Genomic DNA, 14,514 nt, shown 5'->3' on the forward strand with positions numbered 1-14,514 from the left:
GTTGGGCCGTGGACATTGCGGAGGCTGTCGGGGTGTCCTCTTGCGGCCTGACCCCATGGGGATCCCCCTCCACCCACCTGGGGCGCCCCCCTCTGCCGGTTTCAGTTCGGGCTCCTCCCCTGGCTGGCATGCCCCATCACCTCCCCCTAGCTTATTGACACCCCCTTTGTGCTCCCAGCCCCCTCCCTTGTCTCTGTCTGTCTGTCTGGGTCACCTCTGAAGCCAGAGGCTCCTGTATGTTTGTGTAAGGAGCGTGAAGCTGCCTATCGGGGAGCTGATGCCCATTCCTTGCTTGGCCACCTCTGGACCCCCCCCCCCCCGCATGCCCCCACGTACAAGCACAGGCAGAAACACACATGCACACGCTCACACACACACACAATTTCACTTCCCTGGGATTTCCCCTCAACACCCCCGGAGCTTGAAGAGGGAGACACACACACACACACATACACACACACACACACACACACACACACACACACACACGCTTGCGCAGGGCCCCAACAGGGGCGCGTTGTGACTGCTCAGTAGCTGTTTGGACAGACAGGAGGACACAGGCATCCGGGGACACACAGACACTCGGCTGGATGCAGGCTGGATGCAGGCAGGAGGCACAGAACCCAGGTGCACACCATCCATCCAGGTTTGGGGGCTCAGGGAACCGAATGGGGGGTCGGTGAGGTGCAGGCTGGGGGCTCAGGGTCGGTCCAGACAGACAGACCCCTCCTCCCTCCGCTACCGCCGCAGCAGCCCTTACAGACACACCCCCCCCACCAGCCAGCCTGACACCAAGACACACATCCTCACCTAGCAGATGGCTGTAGCACGAGAGACCCCTGGGGGCCAGGCGGACCCACCCAGGCTGACACCCCTCAACAGGGCGCTGGTGGCCAAGGAGGCTGCGGGCGCGGGCGGAGGGTGGCGGCGGCGGCAGCGGAGCGGCTTGCAGGAGCCAGAGCGTGAGGGACTCACACACTGGCTGTGTTCCTGCACACTCACTCAGGATGCGATTAACATTCAGTCCCCGTCTCTCCCCGCCAGGAGACCCACAGCCCCCCTCCCCGGCTTCCCTAGGGACCCCTCCTCCTGTCAGGGCTGAGCGAGGGGGCCACTCTTTACCCCATTTGGAAGCGTCTGTTTTCCTCATGGGACATGGGACTGAGGGGCTGCGATGAAATGGGAGGGCACAAAGGTGGGTGGACAAGGACACTGCCTGGTACAGACAGTTTGGGACCTAGATAGAGCGTCGGGGGGGGGGTCCTGAAATTGCCCCTTCCCTCTTGTGGACTTAAACATCCGCCATGCTAAGACTCATCCTCTGAGTTCTATGGCCCCACAGCAAGATGCAAGCTGGATGTCTATGGTGGGACCAGGAGTCTAGACTCCCAAGGCCCTTGTCCATTGGAGACAGATGTCCAAATGCTGGACCACCTTCCTCAGACCTGTCAGGCTAGACCCTAACCTTGGCCCCGAGACTGATGGCTCAAATCCCAATCCTCCCTCTTCAGACTGCAGCCCTCTTCCCTTAAACTTACGGGGCTAGGCTCCCAATTCCCTTCTCCCTCGGTCCCAGGTGTCCAGACCCTCTCAGGGATCCACCGCTCCAGGCCTTAGCCCTGCTCCAGATTCTGAGCAAGTCCTAATGGAAGTCCATCAGTGAGGGACTGGTCCATCACAGCCATGGCTGCTCAGTCCCCTGGGGGGAAACTGCCCGCTTTGTCACAGACACAGCAATCCTCACTACAACCCTACCTTTTGAGGGTCCACACAATCACCTCTTGCCTCTGGTAAGGCAGCCCTTAGCATCTGCTTCAGGACTGGGGCTGGAGGAAGAGAGATGGGGTGGAGGAGGGGAGAGAGGGAGAAGGGGGAGAAAATGTGTGTGTGTGTGTGTGTGTGTGTGTGTGTGTGTGTGTGTGTGAATTATGGAGCATGGGCTGGGACCTAGACCTATGGGAATCTTATTAAACTTGTGCCCTTATGCCCACTATTGGAGTCCTGTTTCCTGTATTAGGATCTGGGAGGACATGGCTGATGCTGTTTCTGAGTCAGGACCTGAAATTTTGGGCCTTAGAAGACAATGGGATTGTGGATGTAAGTTAGAGTGTTGAGTAGTAAAGAGATTGCCAAGGAAAGGTTTGTAGAGAGGGCCTGGGTCCCTGGGTGTGTGGCAGGATTGTAGAGAGGACCTGGGTCCCTGGGTGTGTGGGAAGGATTGTAGAGAGGGTCTGGGTCCCTGGGTGTGTGGAAAGGATTGTAGAGAGGACCTGGATCCCTGGGTGTGTGGGAAGGATTGTAGAGTGGACCTGGATCCCTGGGTGTGTGGGAAGGATTGTAGAGTGGACCTGGATCCCTGGGTGTGTGGGAAGGATTGTAGAGTGGACCTGGATCCCTGGGTGTGTGGGAAGGATTGTAGAGAGGACCTGGATCCCTGGGTGTGTGGGAAGGATTGTAGAGTGGGTCTGGATCCCTGGGTGTGTGGGAAGGATTGTAGAGTGGACCTGGATCCCTGGGTGTGTGGGAAGGATTGTAGAGAGGGTCTGGGTCCCTGGGTGTGTGGGAAGGATTGTAGAGTGGACCTGGGTCCTTGGGTGTGTGGGAAGGATTGTAGAGAGGACCTGGGTCCCTGGGTGTGTGGGAAGGATTGTAGAGTGGACCTGGATCCCTGGGTGTGTGGGAAGGATTGTAGAGTGGGTCTGGGTCCCTGGGTGTGTGGAAAGGATTGTAGAGTGGACCTGGGTCCCTGGGTGTGTGGGAAGGATTGTAGAGTGGGTCTGGGTCCCTGGGTGTGTGGAAAGGATTGTAGAGTGGGCCCGGGTCTTCCCAGGGAATTAGAACTAGAGGAAGAAGCCAGGAGCCTACCCTCTTAATCTCAGGATTATTGTCGTTGTTGTTACTATTAAAGTATTAGTATTAATTATTTGTGGGGGAGTAGATTGTCATTTTGGAGGCCCCGGGGCTGGGGTTCCCTCTACTTCATCCTCCTAGTGGTAAGATTTCAGGCTGCACCATCACCCTAGGCCACTCCAGGATCTTTAAAGCTCAGAAGTCAGGCTCCCTCTGGATTCCTGCTAAGGGCGAACTCTCTCGAGTCCTTTCCTAGAGAGACGTCTGTGGGTGTGGGATCCTAAAGACCCTTCCGATTGATTAGGGGAAGGCAGAGGACAGCTGGCTTATTCGGTACTACTCTGCGAGGCAGGTGGCGGGCGCCAGGGGGCGCCGGAGAGCCGAGCGAGCGGCCCTGGGGCGGAGCTCCGGTCCGGACTCCTCCCTGCCCGCGCTCGGCCCTCCTCCCTTCCCTCCCTGCCAGCGCGGCCGCCGCTCCGGCCTCGGCTCACCTCCCAGAGCCCCCTCCCCGGAGCTGAGCCAGCCGAGGGCTCCTCTCCCGCCCTCACCCCAGCGGCCCCGCAGCCCCGGGGCAGCCCGGCCGGCCAGCCTCCCCAGCTCAGCCCTGCCCGAGCCCCTAGCCATGAACCTCTTCCGATTCCTGGGAGACCTCTCCCACCTCCTGGCCATCATCTTGCTACTGCTCAAAATCTGGAAGTCCCGATCGTGTGCGGGTGAGAGCCCCTGGCGCGGGAGGAGCGGGAGGAGCGGGAGGAGCGGGCGGGCGGGCGCCCTGGGGACCGCGAGGCTGGAGCCCGGCAGGGAGGCTGAGTGCTCCCGGGCTCCCGTGTAGCCCTGGGGTCGCGGGGCCCGGCTGCTGCCCCCAGACTAAGGGCCGCACAGCCGGACCTTGTGCAGCACCCTTTGGGACAGTGTGGGTGTCCCGGAGCTGCGAACCAGGAACCATGGCAGGCGGGGAGGCGGCTGGGAGTTGGTGACGTGGACTGTAAAGGCCGGGAAGGGAGCGGGAGGGAAGGGACTGGCTGACAGGCTCAGGGCAGGCAGGGCGTTCCTTGGGTCCCAGCGTCGGTCCAGGCTGTCAGGGGACCCGGAGGACACCGGGGTACCAGCGAGGCCTAGCCCGGGACGGAGCCGCGGTCTGTAGTGTCTGTGAGGCCCGCTGCCCCCTGGCTGTGGATGGTGGGAAAGGGCCGGTGCTCAGTCGAGGCCTTCGGGGACCGCTGTGTTGTAGAGCTTCAGGCAGCCTGGCCCAGGCGCTGCACTTGGTTGCCCAAGTAGCCCACCTCAGCTCCCCCTACCCTGCCTCTTGTTCTCCGTCTCGACCAGGCATTTCGGGGAAGAGCCAGGTCCTGTTTGCTGTGGTGTTTACTGCCCGCTACCTGGACCTGTTCACCAACTACATCTCTCTCTACAACACCTGCATGAAGGTAGAGCTGCAGTCAGGTCCCGGGGCAGCATCAGGGCAGGGGGCAGAGAGGAATCGGCAGAGCCTTGGGCCTGGAGTTGTGGTCTGAGGGAGGAGGGCTGGGGCCTGGACGCCTGGGTCTGAAGGAGAAGAGACTCATCTAGACGCTTCCGTCCAAGTATGGAAGACTAATGTCTAGACAGGCGTGAAGGAAGAGCTGGGGTCTGGACATCCCGTTTGAGGGGTGGGCTGGGAACTTGACCGCCCATGCCTGTGCCTACTGGATGGAGGTGCCACCTGCCAGCTGAGCCACCTGTCACCCTCCCATCAGGTGGTCTACATAGCTTGTTCCTTTACCACGGTGTGGATGATCTACAGCAAGTTCAAAGCGACTTACGATGGGAACCACGACACCTTCCGGGTGGAGTTCCTCGTCGTTCCCACGGCTGTTCTGGCGTTCCTGGTCAACCATGACTTCACCCCTCTGGAGGTAGGTTTCTGTGGGGACTGAAGTGGATGGATGGCAGTGTCGGCTGAGAGCAGGCCCGCTCAGCGGTTGCCTCCGCAGGATTTGCTGAGATGCCCCATACAGGAGCACCATGGAGTCAGACGATACCGTGTGCCGCTAAGTTCATGTAGAGCGGAACCCCGTTTTCAGATGAGGACACTGACCCTTAAGACGTCCGCATGTCCAAGGGTACCCAGTTTGGTGAGGACCAGACGGACCAGGGGTTAGGAATGGGAAGCAGGACGTTAGGGCCTAAGGAGCCTTGGAGATAGAGTCTGCATGCTAGGCCAGCGCATGGCCCTTGACCCACGGGGTCAGTCGTTGGTCTTACATAGGGGTCTAACTATGGTTCAAGGGCTGGCCTGGAACACTCCTTGATTCAGTGCCTGGATTTTAGAAGTATGTCACATCTGTTTCGGATCAGCACAGGAGTTTTAACCTGCTCTGTTTCCGACCTGGGCCGGTTCACCCCTCCTTAGGCAACCTGGTGGTCCCCTGCTCCCAGGAGATCACCATATTGATGCCAAACTTAATGCGGAACCCAATGGGCATAGTGCACTACAGCCCAGGACTCCTGGACTCAAGCCATCCTCCTGTCTCAGCCTCTCGAGTAGCTGGGATGACAGGTGTGCATCACTGTGCCTGGCGGGAGCTCCTGTTTCTACTACGGTGAATTCAACCTGTGACTTGTCCTTCTTTGCCTCAGTTTCCCCATTGTGAAATGGGTCACATGAGAGTTACTGAGGTTAGGGTTGTCTGTGGGTTACATGAAGAGGCTCTGGAGTTGAGGTGTAGGGATTGGAAGCTTGCTTCTTCAACTGGACAGCGGTGGGACTATGGGCAAGTATACGCCTGCCTTTTTTGGAGAGAAGGACAAAGTGAAGAAGTCAGTTCCTGCTTCTTAGCATCCTTTTATACGGTGCGGGATAGAACCTGGTCCTGTGCACTCAGAGCTCCATCCCTCTTAGCTACCGGGACCCAATGTTTATAGAGCGATGTCTGCATGAGATGGGGAGGGCTGGTTATTGCCATGTGTGCTATTTCCACCTCCAGGGTTGGCTGTTTTGCCTTTTGCCCTTTGGTGTTTTGGTTGGGTCTGTATGTGCTCCTGGAAGGAATTTTAGGAGGGCCTGTACCGTCTGCCAATTCATGCCTCGTGGGCTGGAGGGAACCATCAGTGGAGTACTCTCCCTCTGCAGCCCACTCGTGTCTTACGGGGAGCCCACCCTGGGTGGTCAGTTATGCTGAGGTTTTCAATAGAAGCTGTAATTTAAGAGTTCCTCAGATAAGATCTACTAGCTTCAAAGTTTTAGCCACTTATTCAAAATGTATTTCTTTTTTCTTTTTTAAAATTACCAATGCCAACTATACTTCAACTGTCAGGACATAATATTGGAAAAAGTCTTATTTTTTTTCCTTTTGGTTTTTTAACACAGGGTTTCTCTGTGTGGCCCTGGCTGTCCTGGAACTTTCTCTGTAGACCAGGCCGCCTCGACATTAGAGACCCGCTTGCCTCTGCCTCCCAAGTTTGAGTGCTGGGATTAAAGGTGTGCACCCAGTTAGCAGAGCTTTCAGTTAGCAATAATTGCACTTTGGCTGTAATATTGCTTTGCAAAGCCCAAAATGTATTTCTAAAAGCACTGTGTAGACTGAAGTCAACATTGGCCCGTGGGCTCCCAGAAGTTGCAGAGGGAGTGTGACAGTTGTGGAGGCACCCAGGACTGGGTTCTAGACTCTGGCTATGCAGATGTGCCACTATCACTGTGTCACACCGGAGATTACCTAAACTGTTGGTTTATTCTCTACCACGGCTGAGTTGGGGTCACTGGGCTTATTTTGCGGGTGGAGAACTTACTGAGGTGGGGTAGGCATGGGGGGGGACTGTTTTCAAGATTCTGTGCTCCAAAAGTTCTGTTTTAACCAGAGAAGGGAAAATAACTTTCTTCCCTTTGGTTTTTAGAGACAGGGCTTCCCTGTGCAGTCCTGGCTGTCCTGGAACTCACTCTGTAGACCAGGTGCCTGTAGACCAGGCCTCAAAGGTGTGTGCCACCACTGCCTGGTGGAAAAATAACTTTTTGAGACAAGATTTTGCTGTGTAGGCCAGAATGACCATAAATCTAAGATAATACTCTTGCCTCAGCCTCCCAAGTGCTGGGGTTACAAGCCTGTACTGCCACAACTAGCCTGAAAATACTCTTTAAAAAAATTGCAGCTCAGCTGGGTGTTGATGGCACATGCCTTTGATCCCAGCACTCGGGAGGCAGAGGCAGGTGGATCTCTGTGAGTTCGAGACCAGCCAGGTCTACAGAGTTAGTTCCAGGACAGGCTCCAAAGTCACAGAGAAACCCTGTCTTGAAAACACACACACACACACACACACACACACACACACACAGAGCAATAATTCCAGCTCTCTTACTGGGCTGTGTTGCATGTCTTTAATCCCAGCACTAGGGAGGCAGAGGCAGGCAGATCTCAGTGAGTTTGAGGCCAGCCTGATCTACATACTGAGTTCCAGACCAGCCCCCCAAAAAACATATGAATGAATGAGCTCATCAGTTAAAAGCACTGCCTGTTTGTGCAGAATTTTGCTCCTAGGACCTGACCCATGTCAGGTAGCTTATAGCTGCATATAACATTAGATTCAGGGTCCTGTGATTTTTTTTTTTTCCCTCTGGCTTTCACAGGCACCAGTGTATATGTGGCATTCAATCATATAGACATACACACAAATAAAATAAAAACAAACCTTAAAAACAATTCAGGGGGCTGGAGAGAGATGGCTAGCAATTAAGAGCATTTTCAGAAGAATGTAGTTTAGTGTCCAACATACATATACATGTTCAATCCTAATCATTTAACTCAAGTTCCAGGGGGCCCAACCCCCTTTTCTAACCTCTGTGGGAACCAGGTATGGACACAGTGCACAGATTTAACCTGCAGGCAAAACACTCATACATATACATTTTTAAGATTTTATGTGGTTCATGCCTTTAATCCCAGCACTCAGGAAGCTGAGGCAGGTGGATCTCTGTTCAAGGACAGCTGGCCTTACCTCCATGAGTCAGTCTCTCTTACACACACACACACACACACACACACACACACACACACACACACCTCATCACACACAATAACAAAAAACACTAATACACATAAAACTAAAAAAATTTAAAAAGAATCCAGATGTCACACAACAAACAGATAAACTGCAACAGGCCTGTTTTTTGTACTGTGTTTCCATTCCCCTAGGGCCACCCCAGGAATGTGAGCTGAGCAGATGGGTATCTTTCTCAGTGGCCTTCTGGAGGATTCTGGATAGTCAAGGGAATAGGCCTGGGGCCCACCTGCTGGGAGTGGGTCCTTAGTCTTTGGGCCCTCAGTTTGCTCATATGTGTGATGAGGATAATAGCGGGACACTGGGAATATTAAGGCTGAAGCCAGTCAGTGCCCCACGGTGTCAGGGAGGTCCCCGGTTGTCACCTGCGTGCCCTGCTGTTTCTCGCTTCCTTCTCGAAAACCAAAACAACCGTAGAGAAAGCCACAGCTGGCACCTGGCTTTGTCCTCTGAGTGGTTTCGGGCACGTAGCTGGTGGTGGTGTCCCCCAGGTGGGACTTTCAGGGGCTGTGATGACCTGAGCATCGCAGTGGCTGTCCATGCTCTCTTAAGGGGGGCTTGTTCTGCACACATGGGCCACCCTTAGTAGCTGCTCACTCTTGGTCTCCCTCCTTCAGGGGCTGTGCTGGTGCCGGGGACCCTGGGGGATCAAGACACAGGGTTCCAGGCCTCACAGAATTCGCAGAGGAGCTATGACAGGGTGATGTGCCACATGCAGTGGCAGTAGCCGCCATGTAGTCCCAAGAGCAGGTTCATGAGTACAATGACAGCCTCAGCTGTGTAGCGGGTTCCAGGCCAACCTCGGCCTTATAACAAGATTGCCTCAAAAAATGAACAGAGAGGCCAAGTTCGATAGTGCATTCCTTTAATCCCAGCACTTGAGAAGTTGGAGGCGCTGAGTCCAGGCCATCCAGGGCTATGTAGTAATACCCTATCTCAAACAGCACAGAACCAGGGCAGGGGACAGGAGAGATGATCCAGTGGTCTGTCACTCCTGATTTTTGCACAAGACTTGGCTTCAGCTCCCAGCACCCACATAGTGGCTCACAACTGCCTGAACATCCAGTTCCAGTGAGTCTGATGCTCTTTTCTGATCTTCAAGGGCTCCTGAACACATATTGTGTGCATACATGTACTCCGGTGCGCGCGCGCACACACACACACACACACACACACACACACACACACACACACACACATTGTATAGGGCTCAGCTGTTTTAGCATTGCTGATTTTCCAGCGCAGGAGGATTTGATTCCCAGCACCCACATCATGGCTTGTAGTCCCCTGCTATCTCCAGTTCTAGACATTTTGATGCTTTCTTCTGGTTCTTGTGGGTACCATGAGGTGCACACAGATATGTTTGTATGTGTGTATATACATATACATACATACATACATACATACATATATAATTTATGTGAATATTTTGCCTGCATGTATGTCTGTGCGCCAAATGTGTGCCTGGTGCCGAGAGACAAGAAGGAGGTGTCAGATCTCCTGAGACAGCAGTTATGGTTGTGACCTGCCATGTGGGTGCTGGCAATCAAAGCCAAGTCCTCTAGATATGCAGCCAGTACTCTTAACTGTTGAGCCATTGTTCCAGCCCCATAATTTTTTTTAACTTTACATAAAACAAATAAAAATAATAAACAATCCCAAAGGGCAAATTGCTGTGAGTCTTGGAGGATGAGTGGCCAAAGTAGACCTTTTTCCAGGAAGTGACTGGCTGCTGAGGGTTAGGGCCACAGCAGGCAATTATGCTGGATAAAAGCAAGTACAAAGGCCCCTGAGGGGGCTGGAGAGATGGCTCAGAGGTTAAGCACTTTGACTGTTCTTCCAGAGGTCCTGAGTTCAATCCCAGCAACCGCATCACCGCTCACAACCATCTGTAATGAGTTCTGGTTCCCTCTTCAGGCCTGCAGACAGAACACTGTATATATAACAATAAATAAATCTTAAAAAAAAAAAAAAAAAAAAAAAAAAAAAAAGAGGCCCTGAAGCAGGAGAAAGCTTGGTCTGTGCTGTCCAGGGAGGACCTTGAGGGACAAGGTCAGGAGTCTAATTTTATTCTGACCAGTAACACGCTAGAGAGTAATGTAGTCCGACTTAGGTCTTTGAAGGTCACATTTAATGGTATCCCATTGTAGAGACGGGGCGGGGTAGGTTTGGAGTCGGGTGCCTTTTGCTCTCGGGAGATGTAGATGAGAGGTGTTCATGAGCTGGAGTTCCAGGCAGGCCTGCTGTTCTGTGGTCTGGGGCAGGGGTCTTATCTTCCCTGTATAGGGGGTGTTAGGAGGCTGTGATGGGCTGGTGATGAGGGCTCAGCACAGTGGGTCTGCCTTGAGTGCAGGGTGGTCGTTCGTCCACGTGCTCCTCGCGTGCTGGTGCTGCCCCAGCTGCCTCGCCCTGTCCCTACCCTGGCCTGTCCTCCTCTCCAGATCCTCTGGACTTTCTCCATCTACCTGGAGTCGGTGGCCATCCTGCCGCAGCTGTTCATGGTGAGCAAGACAGGCGAGGCAGAGACCATCACCAGCCACTACCTGTTTGCACTGGGCGTGTACCGCACACTCTATGTCTTCAACTGGATCTGGCGCTACCACTTTGAGGGCTTCTTCGACCTCATCGCCATCGTTGCTGGCCTGGTCCAGACAGTCCTCTACTGCGATTTCTTCTACCTCTACATCACCAAAGGTAAGCAGAATGCGGGGCTGGTTGAAAGGCCTGCTCTCTGTAGTCCTCTATTCCTTGGGCCCATGGTATCTTCAGCCATATGAGGGTTGGGGCTTCCTTTCCTAGCTTCTGGGGTTCCAGGCCTATCATCCCCTATTTAGATTCCAGACCTTGCCTCCCCAGGGCTCAAGTTTTGACTTTGACTCTCAGGCCATATTTTTACAAGTGGAGATCAGGCAAAGCTGGGACTCTTGATGGTGAAATTCGTGAACTGTCACTGTACAAACTTCCTGAGTGCCTTCTATGTCCAGGGCTCAGCCATAGAGGAAAAGGTAGTCGAGGCCCTCTCCCCCTTAGATCCTGCTAAGGAAGATGGCCCATAAAGAAGTGTCTAGTGATGAGAGGAACCCTGAATGGATGGAGACAGGGATGTGACCTTGGTGTGATGACTTAGAAGGGTGGACCTGACTTCCTAGGGTCCATGGCATCTTGAGGTGATGTTTAAGCAGAGGCCTGAAGACCAGGGATCAGTATGTGAAGGAAAGAGGCGATAAGACCAGGCCTGTAACCCCAGCCCTGGAGGCTGAGGCAGGATTGTGTCGAGTGTGAGGCTAGCCGAGGCATCACAAAAACACAAAGTCTGGGCAATCAAGGCCAGGAAAGTAGTCAGCACTTCTGGAACAAAGCGTGCTCTTGGCCTCTGCTCAGCCCTGTGAGAGTTCCTGTTCTATCCCCTGGTCCATCTACACTCCATCTAGTAGTTTGGGGTGGGTTCCCTCCCCTTGCACAGCTCATCTGCATACCTTGCTCAGGGTGAGAGGTAAGGCCCATTTGTCTCTTTCTCCACAGTCCTGAAGGGGAAGAAGCTGAGCTTACCGGCATAGCCCTGGCCTCCCCAGCCTTCGCCGAGGCAGGTCAGGAGGAAGAGGAAAGCTGCAGAAGACCAAGCGCCTTCCCACCCAGAGCTGACTTTTTTAAAGAGCTCGCCTCGCCCAGCTCCCCACCCCTGCAGCTGGGTTTGGGGGTCAGTGGAAGATCCCTACCCTGGGCAGCTCAGGACCTGAGCTGTGTGTAGCCTTTTGCCTTTTAGAGAAGAAAAACAAAAAACAAATCTTTCCACTATTTAGTTTTTGATTCTGACAACCTTTTTCTCTTCCACCCTGGCCCTGATTTTTTATAAACTGTGTTTTGAGTGTTCTCTGGACCAGGGCCAGCGGAGGTCTACTCCCTTCTCTGAGCCACTTGTCTCCCTCCAAGATCTCACCCCAGCCCCATGGTTGCCAAACACTACACCTGCCAATGCCTGCCTGCCCACTGTGGCTGTGACCACAAGTTCCTGGATTGGTGGTAAGGAAGAAAGTTAAGGAGCACCCCCCTAAGTTTTCATATTCCTTTTCCAGAATTTGTTAGCTTTTTGTGTGTGGGGGGGTTGTCCTGTTTTGTTTTGTTTTCTTTTTTTTTTTTTTTTGGTCAGATTAGGGGGAGCTTTGGGCTTAGGCAAGGGAAGGGGGCTAGCTGGCCTACGGGTCACCACACTCTTAATACCACGTTTTTGTACAGAATTTGATGGCCGATTCTTTGTTCTCTTGAAATAAACTGAGGAAAACTGTCCTGTGCTGCCCCCTGCTCTCTCTGGTTTGTACTGGACGTCATGGACCTTCTGGGGAGGATCAGGGATCGTGAAGGGGCAGGAAGATGAGAAATAGGGACACCTTGATGCCTGGAGGTTTTCCAGGGAAGAGGTTGGGAGAATCTCATTTTTTGTTTGATGTAGAAACAGCCCGATGACTCTCCAGACCTAACTGCCACAGAGGACCTTGAAGAGCATGCATGTCCTACACCATGGATGATGGGTCAGCCTTTACCCTTCCTTCAGTTGGCATTTTAAAAAGTCGTTTTGTGTGTATGAATGGTACCTGTATGTGTGTCTGTGTACTACTTACACAGACATCTGTAGCAGAACTGACGTTAAAACAGTTGTGAGCCGCCATAAGCATGCTAGGAGTTGAAACCAGGTCCTTTGTAAGAGCAGCCAGTGCTCCTAACTGCTGGGTCATTTCTCCAGCCATCCACAACCCTGGCATTTTGATACTGTTTATAAAAAAAGAAAGAGAAAAGGTTGCCAGCTTTTGAAACCAGATCTTTTTATTACAGTCTGGATCTCTGGCCTCTTTAAAAGGAGTTGGTCAAGTCAGCAGTAGTGGTCCTCACTCCAGATGGCGGGCGGCAGATGGCTGAAGCTGAATGGATGGGATACCTTCACTTTCCAGGCAGCAAGGATGTGGCTATGGGCTTACCATTTACTACTGGGCTGACAATTGTGTTTTTGTTTATAGAGTTAAAAGGCAAATGAAAACAGGCTGTGGTGGCGCACGCCTTTAGTCCCAGCACTCGGGAGGCAGAGGCAGGCGGATCTCTGTGAGTTCAAGGCCAATCTGTTCTACAAATCAAGTTCCAGAACAGTCAGGGCTATTACATAGAGAAACCTGGTCTCAAAACAAAACAAAAAAAGCAGACGAACCCTTCCTGGCCTCTTTAGAGATGGATGGGCGCCACACCTGGCCGTTTCCGGCTTGTGTCTGCCTGGCTCTGTCGTGGCAGGCCTCAGTCCTTGTTCGTTTGTGGCAACCCTGGCGCTCAAGCCCAGGGCCCGTGTGCATCAAGGCAAGTGGTCCTTGGTTCAGTCAAACTTCCTGTCCCAGTTCTTAGTTGTGTCCAATTCCGGTTCCTTTGCCACATTCCGGGACTGACTAACTTTCCCAGAAGACTTGCCATGTCCTGATGCCACATGGGTACTCTCCTTTGGCCCTCAGGCCCCAAGGAAGGAACACTTCATAAATGAGGGACTTGAGGCCCGGGAGGACAAGTGACAAAGTGGACTTCTTCCTGGACCCCTGGCTGCAGAGCCCGGAGTTCTGTGTGGTTTAGTGGGGTTTCTGTTTACAAGAGTTTTTCCCAGAAGCCTGGCCGAACGAAAGTGCCTCGAGTGGCCAGGGCCCTGCCTGCCTGTCCCTCAGACACCTCTCCACTCATGGCTGGGAACCAATCCATCTAACAGAGATACCATGACGTATGGGAGACCTTCTAGCTCATGGCAGCACACGAGGCTGTTTTCCAGGTCAGGGTGTTTCCTGTCCTGCTACTGCTTTCTTCCTCTCCACGGGAATCAAGTTGTGTGGCTTTTGTGCCTGATACACAGGAAGTTCCCTCCCACCAGGACACAGCAGAGTCTAAATTTCACCTCATAGCTGGTATCTTTGTTCAGTTTGTAAATGAAGGCTCTGCAGGTTATGGCAGCTCTTGTATAGGTGTGTGTGTGTGTGTGTCTGTCTGTCTGAGTGTGTCTGTGTGTGTGTGTGTGTGTGTGTGTGTGTGTGTGTGTGTGTCTCATGTATCCTGGGCTGGCCTCAAATCCCTGAGTGTTGAGGTTGACCTTGAACTTGTGACCCTCCTGCCTTCCCTCCTGAGAGATGGGATTACAGATGAGCATTGTCACATCTGGTTTATGTGATGCTAGAGACTAAACCAAGGCAGGGTTCTGTGCAGGTTGAACAAGCCACCTGGAGGGTCGGGACTGGCAGCGACCATCGGTGACACTTGTCCACCAAGCACATGACACGCAGAAACAAAGTGAGTAGCGCTGTCAGGAGAGGCGCACAGTGGATTGGGATGGTGAGAGATGGAAAGGGCTGCGAAGGGAACTCTCAGTGCTGCGAAGGGAATGCTGGCACCCTGCCCGTAAACCCAGCACTGAGGCTGGAAAGCGGTTTCAGGCCAGCCTCAGCTACACAGTGGAACCATGCTTTACAAAGAAAAAAAAGTTGAATTTTCATATTGACTATACGTTGAAACAGTAACACATTGAATATATTCAGTTAAATGAAATATATTAAAGTTGACTTTCTTTTTCTCAGTCCTTGAGCAATTTTCTGCATCTTAACCCCATGGCTGGGTAGTGGG

At 53.1% G+C, this 14,514-nt stretch overlaps 1 protein-coding gene across 1 annotated transcript; it reads left to right on the forward strand.

The window, feature by feature from the left end:
* The first annotated feature begins 3,431 nt into the window (after positions 1–3,431).
* On the forward strand, positions 3,432–12,165 carry Kdelr1 (KDEL endoplasmic reticulum protein retention receptor 1). The gene is made up of 5 exons (XM_051174227.1): positions 3,432–3,563; positions 4,177–4,277; positions 4,587–4,745; positions 10,323–10,575; positions 11,404–12,165. The coding sequence occupies exons 1-5, from the start codon at positions 3,473–3,475 to the stop codon at positions 11,436–11,438; spliced, it is 639 nt and encodes a 212-aa protein (XP_051030184.1). The 5' UTR covers positions 3,432–3,472; the 3' UTR covers positions 11,439–12,165.
* Positions 12,166–14,514: the final 2,349 nt, after the last annotated feature.

The sequence above is a fragment of the Phodopus roborovskii genome, unplaced genomic scaffold (assembly GCF_943737965.1).
Source record: "Phodopus roborovskii unplaced genomic scaffold, PHOROB, whole genome shotgun sequence".
In the NCBI taxonomy this organism is placed as follows: Eukaryota; Metazoa; Chordata; class Mammalia; order Rodentia; family Cricetidae; genus Phodopus; species Phodopus roborovskii.

Coding starts and splice junctions, on each gene's coding strand:
- Kdelr1 (XM_051174227.1), top strand. CDS start 3,473: ATGAACCTCTTCCGATTCCTGGGAGACCTCTCCCACCTCCTGGCCATC. Junction 4,278..4,586: donor TCTACAACACCTGCATGAAG/GTAGAGCTGCAG, acceptor CCCTCCCATCAG/GTGGTCTACATAGCTTGTTC. Junction 10,576..11,403: donor CTACCTCTACATCACCAAAG/GTAAGCAGAATG, acceptor CTTTCTCCACAG/TCCTGAAGGGGAAGAAGCTG.